The 18,137-nt window shown below is 37.2% G+C and overlaps 2 protein-coding genes across 2 annotated transcripts; one reads left to right on the forward strand and one right to left on the reverse strand.

Moving 5' to 3' along the window:
• The first annotated feature begins 331 nt into the window (after positions 1-331).
• LOC147393719 (putative glycerol-3-phosphate acyltransferase 8) lies at positions 332-4,978 on the forward strand. The gene is made up of 2 exons (XM_086456220.1): positions 332-1,042; positions 3,843-4,978. Exons 1-2 carry the CDS (start codon positions 419-421, stop codon positions 4,719-4,721), a joined length of 1,503 nt encoding a protein of 500 aa, XP_086312346.1. The 5' UTR covers positions 332-418; the 3' UTR covers positions 4,722-4,978.
• Positions 4,979-6,076: 1,098 nt separating this feature from the next.
• On the reverse strand, positions 6,077-17,389 carry YDA (Protein kinase superfamily protein). Its single transcript, XM_086456219.1, has 12 exons — positions 16,952-17,389; positions 14,421-15,237; positions 13,223-13,954; positions 12,439-12,526; positions 12,242-12,304; positions 11,029-11,189; positions 10,833-10,908; positions 8,435-8,494; positions 8,242-8,349; positions 7,883-8,110; positions 7,479-7,564; positions 6,077-7,368 (listed from the first exon to the last, which is right to left on the reverse strand). The coding sequence occupies exons 2-12, from the start codon at positions 14,972-14,974 to the stop codon at positions 6,843-6,845; spliced, it is 2,682 nt and encodes an 893-aa protein (XP_086312345.1). The 5' UTR covers positions 14,975-15,237; positions 16,952-17,389; the 3' UTR covers positions 6,077-6,842.
• Between the last annotated feature and the right edge of the window lie 748 nt (positions 17,390-18,137).

An 18,137-nucleotide genomic window follows, 5' to 3' on the forward strand; every position in this document is an offset into this window, starting at 1 on the left:
GGGCTTTTGTGTTCTTTAAATAATATGTTTTGTAGTCAATTATAGTTAAGTATTATTACACATAAATGCACTTAATTCCCCTGATGAGGTGGGTCAAGAAATTTCTTAAAAAATATGGAGCACACCAGTTAATCTTACCCATCAATTAATGTTGTTATTTATATTTTCCTAGTAATAAAGCAACCGATTGAAAAGGGTATTTTAGTAATTTCTGTAGCAAAGTCAAATTAACCAAACTGTTAATACATTCCATATTCAAGGCTAATTACGTAATTTCAATTCCACATAAAGCATTTAAAACCTCACCACCTCCACATATTCTCTCTCCCTCCATATTCTTCAGGTCTCTCTCTCTCTCTCTCTGTAACTAAAACTTTTTAGTTCTTAACGAAGAGAAATAAAACGTTTCGGCCGAAACATGCCTCCGTGTCGACGAAACTTCCCATCAATCACACAATGTAGAGATCCCGTAGGAGGAAGTGAATCCATCGCCGCAGATCTCGATGGAACTCTCCTCATCTCTCGAAGCTCCTTCCCTTACTTCATGCTCATCGCAGTCGAGGCCGGTAGTCTGTTACGTGGCTTAATTCTCCTCCTCGTGTCGCCTATCATTGGAATCGCCTACAAGTTTGTATCGGAATCTTTTGCGATACAAATGCTTATATACATATCGTTTTCGGGTTTGAAGATCCGAGATATCGAGCTTGCATCACGAGCCGTGTTACCGAGATTCTACGCAGCTGATGTTAGATCAGAGAGTTGGAAATTGTTTAATAAATGTAAAAGAAAGGTTGTGGTGACAGCGAATCCGACTGTTATGGTTGATCCGTTTGTGAGGGATTTTCTTGGTGGAGATAAGGTTTTGGGGACGGAGATCGAAGTGAACCCTAAAACAGGGAGAGCGACTGGATTTGTGAAGAAGCCAGGGGTATTAGTGTCAGAATTGAAGAGATCTGCGATTCTCAAGGAGTTCGGAGATGAATCTCCCGATTTTGGAATCGGAGATCGCGAGTCTGATCACGAGTTCATGGATCTTTGCAAGGTTCGTTAAGTCTTCCTCTCTTTAACTTCAAATTAAGAGCGTTTCTATTAACACATCAAATTTTACTTATATGCACACCAAATATATAGATACTAGATAACCATTTAATTTCATAAAGATTGGTGTGTTGTTAGTAAAATTTGGTGTGCAGAATCTCTGCTTTTAGAATTTACCTCCCTCAGTAATATTACATATTACAAATATCTCCCTAAACTGTTAATGTTGAACGAAGATAGAGGACGATAGTTATGGCGGATGCAGTGATCGTGTACTGTAGTGGTAGTGTATTAAACAACAACTCCGGTCATTTACTACTGGGTCCCACCAGTAATTTTAATGGATTTAAGTGTGGGACCCACTTATGTCCTCCCGTCTTGGTGGCGATGGGTCCCACCCTGACATAAGTACGTTAAATCTACGGTCCTTAATACATCATGGCACAAATCACACGTAACTGATCTCCGGAGTTAATATTTCGCGTCTTCAAAAAGCCACATCAATTTCTACTAGAAGCACCCTAAGATGTGTGTTAATTCTTTATTTTTCATACGAATTCGGGTGCTCGTAGTTTAAGTTGGTGTGGCAATATAATCTATCTAAGGCTCACCACTTAGGCGCAAGAAGCTTATGGAGTCATCTTAACTTTATTAATATCAATACTTCTGTTGTTATTTAATTTCAAATAATTATTAACATATAAAGTTGATTTCCTATAGGAAGATTTAAGTTTATTTTACATAGATAATACTTACTTAAATCATTAAAAAAATAATTATTTTATATGGAAAATAGAAAACTTTTTTAATATACATTTTCTTTAAATAATATTTTTTATTATTATAAGGTGGATTAGTAGATTTTAAATCACAAAATCTTTTTTTTTATATATAGATAATGGTTATTTAAATCATAAAAAAAAAAAAAAATTTTCTATTTAAAATAGAAAACCAAATTGACTCAGCTGATGATGATACCCTTATTCACCATTATGTTGAAGGCCTGCATCCATCCTGTAAGAGCAACTCAAACGCACGACTTATCCCACTATCCATCCCCTCTTAACTGTCACTTCTGTGTGATGAAATCCGAAATAGGGGCCTCCAACATCAAAGGATTTTCACGACCCAAAATGGATAGTTACACAAAGCTTTTCCATTTTTAGTGGATTTTTTTTTTTTTTTTTTAAGAGTTGATTGAAAATTATTACAATTTCAGATTATTTGAAATTTGGGTTAAATTAAAAAATATTAAAATATTTATGGATAGAGATTTTTTTTGGTAACATAATTGGAATGCACATCCCACGAATATCCATAAATGGATATCCCTGTTGAAATCCCTCTAAGGGAGTTGTGAAATCTTATGTTTCTCCATTTTCACTTTGTGTGAGAAAAAAAAGGATTAATTCTCAAATTATCAAATGAGCTCTCTTGGGAGTTTTTTAAGTAAAAAAAATTATATATTTTCTAGTGATCCACTGAATATTGGAATCCCTAGGAATTTCTCTTTGGCAGGCATAACATTTAATTTATCATGATGTCTGGCATCGAGATTAACAAAAACCATCCATCTATATTCTAGATGGATGGTTATGATTTCCTTTGGCCTGCTCTCAGACTTTCTTTCTCACAGGGTTTGGCCTTAAATGAAGGTTACCTGCACCCTAACAAACATGGACACATGCACGTGCACTAGCATAATGGTGTCAACTGTCAACCAACTCAGATAAACCTCTCACTATCACAATTTAAACTGATCTCGGGACCTATGATCAGTTACCCATGGACCCTCATTGATTCTTGGTTTCACCCCCCATGGGCCCATTAAGCCCATAAATCTTGACCCACCATATGTTAGATTAGGATTGGCAATGGATCAGTTTGGTACTGGATCAGTACCACTCCAACACAATTCCGAAAATTTGTAAATATGTATCTGATCCAAATGGATTAATGAATATGTGAACCGAATCCGATTCATTTCATTTCATCCTTAATCTAAAATTATTCTAATCGGAACACATGCCTAATTTTTAAATGATCAATGTTAAAAAAATTTAAAAAATATAAAATCATATAAAAAATTTAAAAACCTACTTTCTAACTACAGATATAGAGGGAAATTAAAAAGACTAAAACATTATATATATATATATATATGAAATTAAGAATTACAAAAAAAAAATTATTAAAATGTGTTTGGATCGGATTTTTTGGAGTGGATTGGGAAAGATCTAAATAAGATTTGAAATTATTTTGGATCTAAGATTCTAATCCGAATATGATATTTCATGTTTTTTTGGTTCAGATAGTCAATATATTTCGGATTATTGCCAGCCCTATGTTAGACCTAGATCGGATTTTCTTTTTTTTTTTACCATAAAATATTCACTAACATTTTTGTTACTAGTTTAGCAAGATTTTAAGCCTTATTAAGGGTCGTTATGCTTAAATGGATTATCACACTAGCAATTCAACACCATAGCCCTAGATGAAAAAACTCAGATCCAAAATAACAAAAATTTGAACTTGGTCCAAGATTTTGAAAATGGACGGTTATGGAGCTTCCACGTAACTCATAAATTTAAAATTAAAATTCTATGGTGAAAATTAATTTATTTTGGATTTTTTTTTTTTTTTTTTTTTTTTCCACTACAACTCTGAAGCATTGGATCATGGTTTTTGGATGCCAGAATAGTAAGGTTTGATCCTTACTAACATAACATAGTAAGGCTAGCCGAACTCAAAATATTTTGAGGTGACTCTAATGTGAAGGAACGCTATGATTTTGTTTGTAACAGGAGGGATACATGGTACACAAAGACCCATCAGCCAAACCAGTCCCACTGGACCAGCTCAAGAACCGAATCATCTTCCACGATGGCCGGTTCGTCCAACTCCCGACCCCATCCAACGCCCTCATTACCTATCTCTGGCTTCCCTTTGGTTTCATCCTCTCCCTCATCCGAGTCTACTTCAATCTCCCTCTACCAGAACGCATCGTACGCCACACATACGGTCTCCTTGGGATCAACCTCGTGATACGCGGCAACCCACCACGTCCACCATCCCACGGTTCACCCGGTTCACTCTACGTATGCAACCACCGAACCGCTCTCGACCCAATAGTCATCGCTATTGGACTGGGTCGTAAAGTATCTTGTGTTACTTACAGCGTAAGTCGTCTCTCTCGTTTCATCTCACCAATCCCAGCTATCTCACTCACTCGTGATCGTGCGGCTGACGCTGCTCGAATCACATCTCTTCTCCAAACTGGAGATTTAGTCGTTTGTCCTGAGGGCACCACGTGTCGTGAACCCTTTTTGTTAAGGTTTAGTGCTTTGTTTGCTGAGTTGAGTGATCGTATAGTACCGGTAGCAATCACCACTAAACAGAACATGTTTCATGGGACCACAGTTAGAGGTGTTAAATTCTGGGACCCATATTTCTTCTTCATGAACCCTAGACCCACTTACGAGGTCAATTTTCTTGAACGTTTGCCTGATGAGATGACGTGTAAGATTGGTGGGAAATCACCAATCGAAGTAGCCAATCATGTACAGAAGGTGATTGGTGGGACCTTGGGATTTGAGCAGACTTCACTTACTAGGAAGGATAAGTACATGATATTGGGGGGTAATGATGGAAAGGTGGAGTCCATGTATTCAGCCAAGAAGTGAGGAGGGAGGGCAGTTTGGTCATTTTGGTAAAAAGAAAAGAAAAAAATGTTGGGTGAGTTGTATGGATATGTTGAGACTATTGTTTGTGTTTGTTTGTTTGTTTTTTTTTTTTCCATTGTTTTAGGATGAAGTTGCTATTATGGTATGTGTTAATTACTACTGTATTACAAAAATGACTTTGGGGGTGTTTTTGTCATTTTATAAATGTAAAACTAGAGGATGAAATTGGAGGGTAAAAAAAACCTTTCTTCTTGTTATTGAACTTCTTCATTATTATTATTATTATTATTATTGTAAATTGTAATAAGACGCCTTCTTATTTCCTACTTATCGATATTAGAATAGAAAGGGGTGCATATATTAGATTTGGAGAGCATAATTTTAAGAATAAAAAATAGCATCCCATCTAAAAATATAATTTGGGACTGTGTTACGGAATTTTGCAGTAAAGGAAACGAACCAATTCGCAGTACAGTTCGTTCTTGATTCGTTAAAAAAAGCGAACCAAGCGTAATTGTTACTTTACACTAATTTTTCATCCTCCTCTGCATGTTAATAATATTTTAAACACCCCCTTAATTTTCAAACTCGTATCATGTCCCTTTGACTTTAGTCTACTCTATAGTAATACACTGATGAAAATTTGACCAAATACCGTCATCTTCAATTAAAAACTTAAAAAATTTATCATCTTTTAACATTTTTTCCCCTACTCATCACACACTTCAACCTTCAAATACCCTCATCTCTGGTCTACCTCTACGAACCAGGGAATCGACACAAATTGCCAACCTGAATTTGAACCTCTGAATCAAGTAACTTAAGTTTGTAAAGTACTTTCCTTGCTCTGGAAGTCCCTGTCATTCCTCTCTTTTCAAAGATCCCTTCCCAACCTTTTGATCGTGAGTCCTTTCATAATATTTCTTATAACACAATCGGGTAATACCCAAGTGAATTTTGATCCCAGATCTATTTTGTATCTCTAAATCTCACAATTGAATCCATCCTCTATTAGCAATGCACCTACAATACCCTTTGGTCCCAGATCCCTCTAGCCAAGCCGAATCCTATAAGCAACTTAGCAGCAGCAACAACAACAACAAAACAAAACAAAAAAAAACTGTTCAAAAATAAAAATCACCAATTTCTATTGCTTTTTTATTGATAATTTCTTGCCGTTAATCATTAAGTTTGATTTTTCTCTCATGGTAATTTTGAACCATTATAGACCCACCAATTATAAAAACTCTTTACCACATAACATAATCGAAATTCGAAGCATCAGTGGTATGACATTACATTCAACCTAAGATTATGTCCAGACCCCAGAGATTTTAGAGATCTTCAAAGAAAAGTTAACAAGTACACAGCATAGAATTGTGGGATTAGATTTCCTCAATTTACTGCAGATGTAAAATACAAAATATTAGGTAGCCCAGTACAACAGTTAAACCCGAGCCAACACAATGCCATGCAAGATAGTTAACATGAGCTCAAAAAAAAATCCCCAAATCCAGACCATTAACCCAGTTCATTCCCCATCTGCTGTACACTTCTAGAAGCAAATAAGAGATAATAAGTGAAACCCATGAGTGAGTGAGTGAGAGAGAGAGAGAGAGAGAGAGAGAGTCCAAATGGTATTAGCTCCTCCAACTTACTACTTTTTTTTTCCCTTTTTCATCTGTGTATTGACCTATAATATACAGTTCTTTCCATTACCCAGGAATTCCTTTTCATTGTTTTAAGGAACACTGCTGGATTTTTGAATCAATGGAAGCCAGTCTCCTCTCCCCTCTGAAAAATCGAAGCTTTCAAATCCCTATATCAGTGACTGGGTCAAAAGGAATCTTTAGGTGTTTCGGAATCAGTTGATAAGCAATGACGATCACCTGAAATGAATTATTAATACCCTATTAAGGAATTGAAACCTTTCTCTCCTCAGCCACCACTTCAACTTCCAAAGATATGAACTTATTTCGCACAACTTCACTTTAGGGTCCTTATTGTACAAATGCACTTTGATGATGATGATGGTACAGATGGGGGTTCCTAATTCCTAGGCATTATCATGATGATAATCAGATAAAGAACTTGACAGTGTTTAATAGCCCGGATGTGAAATCAGATACCATTGGTGCGGCCAAGCATTGGAGAGCCAGGACTGAAGTCGATAGATGGGTTTGACTTTACATGATCCCTTAAGAGCTGCTGTGATACACGGTCAGCCAACATTCCCTGTCCATCATATAGTTCCCTTGAATCCCCGTGAGTAGGTCTTCCAAATGGATTACTGAGTACATCACTCTCTAATGTCATTAGTTCTCTGAAGACATGAGAGCCAGCCTGCATCCCTCGAAAGATGTCAGGCTTCGGGTCATGATAAGTGGAACCATTAATGTAGGGACTGTTGGGGGACCTCGGCATGCTTCCAAAGCCTTCATGCAAGTAAGAAGATTGCCTTAGTTGATGAAATGGAAGGGCACCATTGCCACCAGTGAGAGGTGTAGATGAGCCAGAAGTAGTACGTGGGCTTGATATAGGAGAAGGAGACATCCTTCCGTTCATATGATGTGGCGATCTTGACTGTAGAAGAGGGCTTCCTATAGGAGAGACTGGACATGATATGTTCCTTGGCATGAAATTATCACTGAAAATCAGAACATTATCAGCAGATATTCAGTCAAATGCGTGGCTTTAGTAAGGGACACAACCTTCCAAATTTATGCAACTCCGCTGCACACACACACACACACACACCTGGATACTGGACCAGTTTTTGCTACTGTAGACCTGGATCCTCCTTCCGAGTCCAAGGAGGAAAGATTTCTTGCATGTCCAATGCCCTGAAGGAAGATAATACGCCCAATTAAATATATGAAAGTCAGAAATGAACGGCACACATGATACAAATAATGCAGACATACAATGTGACCTTTTTTAACATCCCTACAACCTAGGACCTTTCTGTTTTATGGACGCGCAAGATTTGAATAGAGCAATTTGTGTTGGGGGAAAAAACTGCCGTCTTATATAAGCTATGCTAAGTGAATGACCAGCATGAAATTTGTTAGACACTTTGTTTCTCGACATAACAGAAGTTCAATTAGAGCAAACATGAAAGTCTATAAGTCAAAATTCGGAAGTTGGATATCCAATCATACCATAGATCTTGAACCATTCGTAACTCCTGGAGGTGGTTCTGAAGGCTCGTGTCTCTCCAATTGAGCTGCATTCTTCACAAAACGGTGCTCCAAAAGCTGGGCAGCCGAAGGACGATGAAGTGGATTCCGTTGCAAACACTGCCTAACAAAATCCTTGCCATCATCGGAGAGATGATCAGGAATTGCCGGAAGCTCCTTACTATTACCAATCTTAAACATCGCAGCAACCTTTTGACCAGAGCAGGCCAAACATCAAATGTAAATGTTAGGGGACCAGGCGGTAAGGGTTACGGTTATATAAGAAACAACTAAACTTGAGTCAAATTTCAAAATCCGGGTCTTAATATCAAATCACTGACCCCTTCATATTGGCTCCAAGGAGGTTTTGTTGTGGCCATCTCCAAAACAGTGCATCCCAGACTCCAGATATCAACAGCAAGGTTGCAACCACTGGAATTTTTTATAACCTGAATGAGCAATGCAAATTAGAAATGAAACAGAAAAGAGTATTCAGAACCAGAATGCAAGAGCATGATAAGAAAACATTCTGACCTCAGGTGCCATCCAGTAAGGACTTCCCTTGAATGATAACGGACACGATTGCCCAGTAATCTGCAAATATGAAGCAGAAGTTCAGATTCAACACAAACCAAGTTATTAGCCTGTAAGACTCAAACTTAAAGACATAAGAGCAGTGTGAACGGGTATTTGTGTATGTGCCAGCATTTTGAGTGCCTCACCTTTTTGAGAACGGATTCAAAAGTGGTAAACTAACAAGATAAATAACTTTACTAATCAACTAATCATTGCAAATTACATCATTGTTGTCATCTAGTTTGGAAAAATCCAATATTTGCAACAGAATTAAATGCTACCTAAAGTGCGAGCTCTTTGGTTGATAATCATTTTCTTGCTCTTCTCATGCACTGCCTTTTGTGTTAAGTCAATTAAAGCGTGAGATTGGGCATTTAATGCTAGTATAAGAGTGCTGCTTTGCAGCTTCAGCTTGCTCATTTCATAGCAAGGATTAATCATTACAAACTCACATCAGATAAAAAAAGAAAAGACAAAAAGAGAATTCTGTACAAGCTCATTAACGACTGTAGTTTAGCTACCTTCAAAGTATAAGACTTAAAAAAGCTTATCCAAACGGTTGTTTTTTATGACTGTAGTTTAGCAACCCAAACAGAAATAGTGTCATTTATACATACGATAGCACACCTGCTTAATTAACAAGCAAAAGCAACATGATAAACAGCAACTATAAGTGGCGCTTGCATAGGATAGTTTAAAAGTTGGCCAGGTTTAGCTTGGATAGGATACTGGAGAAAACAAAGGTCAGAGCAACAGACAAAATTCATTTCAACGATCAAATAAGGTTGAACTTGTCCATAAAGCTATACTTGTGAGTCATCCAAAACAATAAAAACCAAATGCAATGTCTTTGATGTCATCTAACGTGCATCAAAATGACCACTTAAGCATGCTCTAATTCTATAAAGTAGAATGATCTGTCACAAAAGGTGAAATAGAACCTATGGAGAAATTTGATATGAAATGTGCAGCATCACTAGAATACTTTTGTTACATACTCCTAGTAGAAAAAAAAAAATACAGAGAAAAAGTTAAGGCTGAAGGATACCTTGAAGATGCATTGATGTACAGGTATTAGATTATTGTTGGGACACTTCAATATCTCATTCTAGGAGACAACATATCATTTTATATATCAATGAATGTAAGACCAGATTCTGTCTTGTCCAGAAGTTAGAAAGAAATACACCTCTTTTTTCCTAGAATGTGTGAAGAGGACAGTACCTAGAACCAATCTTGAGCTCTTTGGATGACCTCATCCTCTAGCAACAACGTCATCTGGAAATGCTACTCCTTTCATATCGGGGGACATTTTTTGAAATGAGCAACTCTCATATCTTGGAAAATAGGGCTTCATAAAAAAACCATCTTGTAGGCCAAGGTTTAATCTTCTCGAGAGCTTCTATAATAAGGAGCATTGAGTTATTTTCCGTTGGGAGAACCTAGTGCAGAGTTCTTAATGTAATTGGCACAATGTTCATTTTCAGGGAGCAGCGAAACCTTCACTTTTTGTGTTATCATTGTTTTTTATAAGCATAAAATTTATTACAACGCCATGTGAGGAGGTCGAGTGGACCTACTGAATAGAGGAACTAAAATAAAGGGCTACTCTAAAGTAAGACCTCAAACAGGATGTCCCATTTGAACAAGACATCCTCAAAAAACACCCCACAAAATGTCTGAAAATTCTAACCCTTTTTGTGTTTTTTATTTCTCACTTTTTTCTGCTTCCCTCCTTTTTACCACTGTCCTCTTCCTTTAGTTAAGCAAATGGGTTAGTGGTTAGTAATTAGTAGGTAAGTTGAACTCAGGTCCTGGTATCAACAACCAGAGACTCAACCAACCTAGCAAGTTGGCAACTTCCTGGCTTTTTCTTTCATCAATAAACATAATTTTTTTTTTTTGATAGGTAAAGGGTTGGTGGTTATTAAGGTGAAGTTGGGTTCAAGAGGGTTTGAGCCTAAGATGTGGGAACAACACTCCACACGTCTCTACCAACTTGGTCAAGTTCGCACTTCAATGAACATAAATTTTAATGGATAAAATATAATCTGTTCTGTGATAGATATGCCATTGTAGATTAATCCAAAAGAGAAAGTATTAAATCAGTTAAGAGGACAGTAAAGGAAATTGTAAAACAGTTAAAAGTAATTTCCATTTCAAGAGGATAATGAACAATAATGGTATTTAATTTTATGATAAAATCATATAATCTGACATCCATATCAAGGGTTTCAGTATTCGTCACGAACCTAACCTTGAGCTTGGCTTTTAAGGAGAAGTTACAGCAGTTCACCCAAACATGCAGAGTACATATTGATTGCATGTAAAAAAGAATACATATGTGAATGCTTACATGCTTTGCCATCCCAAAATCTGCCAATTTAACCCGCCCATTGGGATCTACAAGTATATTTGCTCCTTTGATATCCCTATAAAGGAAATACCGGATAATAGTAAGCATGCCATCAGGTAGAAGCTAGTAATGGTATAATTTAGATGGCTAACATAATCTATTTAGAAATGATAACAAAGAGAATGACTACACCCACCTATGCACAGTATTCTTAGCATGCAAATATGCAAGGCCAGAAAGGATCTGTTGAGTATAACTACGAATCGCTAGTTCACCAAATTGCCCATAGTCTTGAAGAAGCTTATAGATAGAGCCACCAGACACATACTCCAAGTATATATAAAGTTTATCATCTACCTGTTCAAGGAATATAAATTCAATTGTCAGGGCACCCAAAAAGAGATCAATATTACTTGCAGCATCTCTTACTACTTAATGTACATCAAATGGAAGAAATGTTCAGGTCAGGAGGGAAGAACAGAATGTGTTTGATGCAGTATGCTTAAAGTCCAACTGCCAAAAGTAAAGATGAACATTCATCTTGAGTCCGTGTCAACAATCACTTCTAATAAAAGAAAGGTCATAAAAGTTGTAACTTTCAACAACTCACCTCTAGACAGACAAATTTCAAGCTAGTAAGTGCTTTGCATAGCTAGAAATTTGAATCAAGCCAAACAAATACAAGTTTTTATAGTTAGTAACTGCTTTGCATAGCTAGTAACTGCTTTTCACCATTTTTGTTACCTAGGTTAGTACTAATGTTTCAATGTATTTCACCCATTTTTTATAGTTAATATATTTCACCATATTGAAAGCAAAAGTATCTGGACTTAGAAGTAGACAATAACAGTGCTACGTTATAAAAAGAGCAGAAGGAGATTAGATTGAAAAGTTCAGTCCAGAACCCATACAAAAAAAGTTAAAAAATTATTCGTCTCAGGGTGTATGTCCACACCCAAATGTTCTTATTTTAAGCGATAAATGAATAACTTGGTGATTAGAGGCATAAAAATGGCTAGTCTTCAACATCTTCAAGCTACCAAAGGAAATGAAGAGGGTCACTTAATGGAAGAACTACTAAATCTAATACAAGTGCATAATAAGTAATAGCAGATGACTAACATCTACCAAATCCTAGCATTCTCACATGTTCATTTGCCTTGTGATTCAGTGGCTACAAAATAAAGTATACAACCAGCAATAAACGAATGAGAAATGGAACAAACAAATGGACATTTTTTGAATGCTGAAACAATAAATAGAATCATGTGAAGCCTATCCAAGGAATTATCAGGAACGAAAATTCGAGGATAAACATAGCAAAACACATAATACATCAAAATGCACTAGTGAGCTACCCCAAGAAAAGCTTAGGAATTGGCAGAACAGCACTAATCGACACAACATACCGACTCAAATCCGAGATATTGCACTATATTTTGATGCCGCAAGCGACTCAGTAAAGCAATTTCCTATAAGAGTAAGATCTATATTAGTAAGAATTTCTCCTAAAAGTAACATAAAATTTACTTTAAATGAGATATAAACACAACATATATTCTTCAAACAAAAACTTCTTCATAAATCTCTTGGAAAAATAACTTACCTGCCCCAACTGCTTTGCACTTTCCTTTGACTTGGCATCATCTGAAAATAGTGTAACCTCCTTCATTGCACACATTTCACCACTTTCACTACAACCAAAGCAACAGCATATTAACAAACATGCACAAACTTCTGTAAGCAATTGATCCACGTACTAGAATACATGTTTTTTAAAGTCATACACTAGAATACATTTCAATGGCTACTCCAAGAAATAGCAAACAAATGTGTTCAAGCTCAATAGCCACAACTACCACAAGTCTAGAAATATGTCATTTGAACTTCTTAAAAAATACATGGACAAAACATAATAAAGTAATGCTCATCACCCAGCCCAAAGATTTAGCTCAGTTACAAGGCTAAAAATGCAGGCATACTTATGCAGTCATAGTGGCAAAGTCGGGGTATGGGAATAATTCACAAGGGAAAATTAGGAGAAAAAAAGGGGCAAAAGTCGGTGAAGTTGGAAAAAGATTGGGATATGTTATTAGTTTTGGACAATATGGTCAAATTTTCATATGATAAAAATGTACTATGAAACAAAATTTCATATTAAACATAATATAAAGGTACTTTTCAAAACTTGGTGAGCAAGTCAGGATTAAATTGTAGATTGAAAGAATCACAACTTTTTCAAAAAATAGGACTTATGTTGCTATGCATACGGTAATGGTGGTATCCCATCCAAGAGCTCTAGAATCCCCCCAACAAACACACACACACACACAAACAACAAAGAAAAGAAAAGAAAAAGAACACAACCATTCCACCCCTTGGACACGCACCTGTTAAAACCAACATAAACATGCCCAAATGTGCCTCTGCCAAGAAGCTTTCCCTTCTTCCAGCGTGGACCAGGGCTGGCCATGTTATCTGCCCTTCCAGGGCTTCGTGGAACTGAGGAAATGATTGATGCTGCTGAACTTGATGGAGAAAAAGGAGAAGAATTCGAAGGGGGAAGTGGCAAACGATGACTCTGTTGTTTCGCATCATCAGACCAATTTGGTGGTGTTTCCGTACCTACCCCTCCGGCCCGTGGATGCAGAGGAGTGACAGCACCACTATGTATTCGAGAGCTAGGACCCGGACTTGTCATCCTAGGACTAGGTATCGGAGAACATTCAGGGCTCCCCCTACTTTGCTGCCAAAATAACTGTCCTGACATATCTCCTCCCATTGAATTATGTCCAGAATTATGACCCGAGCCTGGACTGGAGCCATGACCCGATCCGGGAATTATAACATCTGGGTATGGCTTCCCTGCCCAAAAAACAGAGCTTGCGATTTGCTCGGGACCAAACCCTCTCATAGGACTTCTAGAAGGACTTGACATAGAGCTGTCAGGAGCACTTGCGAAAGGACCACGGTGAGGAATCTGTAAAGTGGGTGCATAAATGCTTAAGGGCCCCCGTCTAGGAGATGTTGAGAGAATTTGACTACTGAACAGTGGGTTAGCTGGTTTTGACTCTCTTGAGTTCTTTTGGGATACGATTGGTGATTGATCCTTGTACGATGTCCTTCAGCATAGATAACAATAAGTTTGTTAGAAAAATGATAAAAACTTAAAATTAAAATAAAAGGTATTTCAGAAATACGTCCCTGTTAAATCGGTGATATTAGGTTTACCCCCTTGCAAAATGCAATATTAGATTACCCCCTTGACAATGAGTCAACGTTGCTTTTTCTTGACAAGCTAACAGTGAAATTTTGATTTTATCTAAATTTTTATTTAGTAATTTAAGTACTTGAAGATCACTTCGAAGAAAAAAAATGAAAATTTCACCGCTAAATCATCAAGAAAATGCAACATTGACTTAAGGTAAGGGGGGTAAACCTAATATCACCAATTTAACAGGAGAGGGTATTTCTAAAATACCCAAAAAGAAAAGAAACCAAGAAGCTAGGGCATAACAACATTATATTCCAAATGAACCTATGAGCAAACATCAAGATATTCAATCAGATCACATACAACAAGCTCACCTGGAAGGACTGTTTGCAACAGTTCTGTTCACATTTTCGAAATCGGTTGCCCGGGGACTAAGTTGGCGAGAGTCAGCTGGATCATCACTATCAATGGAGCTATCACTACAAACAGAAGCAAGGGCCAAATCTGCATCAACATCTGTAGAATCCGGTCTGTCTGGGATACAACCAGGTCTTGGTAGAGGTAAAAACAATGACGGCTTTGCACGTCTTTCCAATCCTGGCCTTTGTATAGTAATTCCAGAATCCGTGCGACCTACGCTTGAAGGGTGCAACCCAGGAAGTGGAAGTGGTTGTGGAAGCTGCCTTTCTGCAAAACTCTGACATCGTGATACTTGTGTGGAGGGTGGTGGTGATATAGACTCTGCTCGTGATCGAGATTCCTTTTCTGACACTGTGTCGCTACTACGTCTTCGAGACCCACCTAATTTGATGTTACCTTTATCTTCTGATGGACTCTTTAATTTTCGATGTAATGAATCAAAAAAACTTTCCTTGTTTGTTTTCTTCTTTACTTCTTTGGATGAGGACTTACCCCACCATGAAGGCATCTTTCAACTATTATTAAATAACAATATGTAGATCAAAGTTCTAGCAGCTTTGATAGGTTCACAATTCACAACAATACATGTAACCAGATTCTTGATCCACAGAAATGCTTTAGATGATGAGAAGGTCCAAATTGTTGAAGTCCAAAATGACCTTCTCCTTTTGTTGATAAGTGACTAACTAAATGGTTATGCCCACTAGCAGTGGAACATCATCAAGCAGTGGAACAATTTAGTTCAGAATTTGAACTGATGGCAATAATATCCTGTAGAGGGGGGAAAATTCTTTATTAGCTTTACCAAGACGAACAAAACACTACCCATACATGAGAGACCAATACTATTCCATGTAAGAAGATGAGAAACCAATATGATCGCACTACACACACACACGTATGCAGATGTTCCTCCAACATGACATGCATGAAATTTCAACATATTCAGTTATGCCTATACCACACTTTGCACATCCAAACGCTCAAGGTAAGCATGTCTGAAATGAAATAAAGTTCATTCTAAAAACAAGGTTACAAGTAACATTTGAATATAGTTTATTCAAGAGTCAATGAGCACGTTCTTTTTTTAATTATTAAGGGGAAAAATTAGGAAAAGCCGCACAGATTGTGGTCATGTTGCTTAGCAAAAAAAAAAAAAAAGATTATGATCATGTTAAAAGTAGGTGTAAAAAAGGGATTAAAGGTATTTGAACCATGGCTAAGGGAGGTCATAAATGATGGGATTTCATGCTCTTCGGCAAAAAAAATAAGGAAAATTAAGCAACCAAGCTTAATAAAGAAAGATTAGACGCTTGTTATAGTAATGTATTTAATGACTGGAAGGATTACAATGCTCGCACAGCATCAGATGATTTTGAACATCTCGTACATCACACAAACAACAAGAAACAACCAATCCTTGTTGATGAGTGTATTGATGTCTTGTTTTGGAGGTGAAAGGAAGCATGGTCTTGCTAAGTAATGACTATTAAAGAAAGCTTGAGTTGAGAGTGAGATAACTCAAATGCTCAGTGCACCCTCAACCCTAAACCTTGCAAAACGAATTAATGCCTAGCCTCACCTCCAGTCATTGAAGATTACAAGCACCTTAACTCCAACAATTTCTCCGTGAAAACTTCTCCAACAATTAAAACACCCTAAACAAGTTTGTAATCTTTCCACTAGTAAATCTCTCGTTCCATGGTGAAATAACCAATAATACCAAAAGAAGAGGGGGGGAGTACATAACCGCTCACAAAAATTTCAAAAAAAAATTGCCCAAAAAAATGAAATGCAAAAGCTTCGATTGGATCTAATAAGCATCAATACAACTGCAGATATCAAACCCATCGTGTTTATCTGTTAGTATGGGCGATTTAACCCGTGACATGAAGTTTTAAAGGGAACGGACGATGGTGCATATAAAATACAGGATTGACCCCCCAAGCATCTAATTTATCAAATTTTATTCCTTAAAAAAATAAAAAATAAAAGTTCATTTTGCAAGTTCTCTACTGGCAGGTGATGCCAAGCTTCTATGAACTCATCCCCATCATGCGATCTTTCCCCAATTCACAATTTTTTAAAGGAACATTTAGCATTTAATAGATCGTTCCAATACCATCTCCCACATAAACAAAGACACTTCACATGATTTCTACAACAAATTTCACAGCAGATCCTTGTCCACTCCAAATTTCATGACTGAAATCCGATCCTTCCCCCCCCCCCCCTCCAAATTCATTCATTTTGATCCTTCCTCACTTCAAATTTGTTCATTTTGATCCGTATCAACTCCAATTTCATGACGGAAACAAATCCAATCTGTAACACTAGATCACCCCACTCCAACACAGAAATAGGAAACCTAAGCTTTCACCACAGATCTACAAATTCGACCACACATCTAAGAAAAAACAAACAAATTTAAAGTAGAAAAACAACTAAACTTACTGGGGAAAAAATTGGGAAATTTTCATTTTACCTGCGTTAAACACTTAGTATGAATCGAACTTCTCAGAAAGAACAAATCATCTCGAGCTTAATCGGACAAGGAAAAACGACTTGAAAGACTGCAAATTTGTCCAAATTAAAGAACCAATCATAGCAGAACAATCTTCAGAAGGTCAAGCAACATCCCCTCGAATCCAAGAACCCTAACAGAACCATTGATGAACCATAGACATCGACTGTAAAATCTTCGAAATCGTTTGACCTTCTGGGTTTCAGTTCAGCTCAGCAGAGCAAACCAAGCCCTAGAAACTAAAAAAGGGAGCAAAAGAGGAGAAATGGAGAGGATGAGAAGGGATTTGTAGGGTATTTCGAGAATTTCGAAGGGTAAAGCGAGAGCTTAAAAAAGGGGAGACGAAGAGATTTGAGATTGAGAGAGAGAGAGAGATGCGATGAAATGGAGGTGTCCGAGTGATGATTTTAATGAATTATTATTACAAGAAATTAATAAATTATTCCAAATATTAAACGGAAATTTGAAGAGAACAGTCCGGGATGACTGTCGTCTCGATATTATGACCTCTAGATGAACTTAGAGATTCGCTCATACAGATCGCTAAGAATGTTCAAAGGTTTCCATAAGAGTCAGTCAAGGTTGACTGGTGACGTTGGACACCCCTTTTGGTCTACGCCATTTCTCTAAAATGTCTTGCCTTACCTGGATGTTCCTACGTTGAGACCCTTCTTTTCAAAAAATGCCCAATATGTCCCACCTTTGGTTAATGCGTCTTAGGGTGAGCGAAACCTCTAAAGTCAAATGGGGAAATATCTTTGAGTCTTCCACATTTAGTTTTAATTTAGGGTAATTTCGGTATTATATTTTATGAACCTTAGAAAGTCAATTCTCTCTTGACCTTGGTCTTCGAGGAAGGACAGATGAAGCAACATCGAATCGTGCTGAAAGGGTCTGAAATATCTTCGTCTTGGACCTCTTGTCCGTTATCTCTCGTCTCGTCTCGTCTCAGTCTCCATTTTTACCGAGTTGGCTCGCTGAGTTATCTTATCTTAATTTTTATTTAAATTTATTTACTAATAAATTAGATAGTTACTATTGCCACACCAACCTTAGAGATTTACACAAGAATTGGTGTGGCATTAATCAAAGTTGGTGTGGCAATAGCAGCTATCTATAATTATTTGAGTTGGGATAATATGTTGCC

The sequence above is a fragment of the Akebia trifoliata genome, chromosome 10, assembly GCF_017979445.1.
Source record: "Akebia trifoliata isolate Shusen 1 chromosome 10, ASM1797944v1, whole genome shotgun sequence".
NCBI lineage: Eukaryota > Viridiplantae > Streptophyta > Magnoliopsida > Ranunculales > Lardizabalaceae > Akebia > Akebia trifoliata.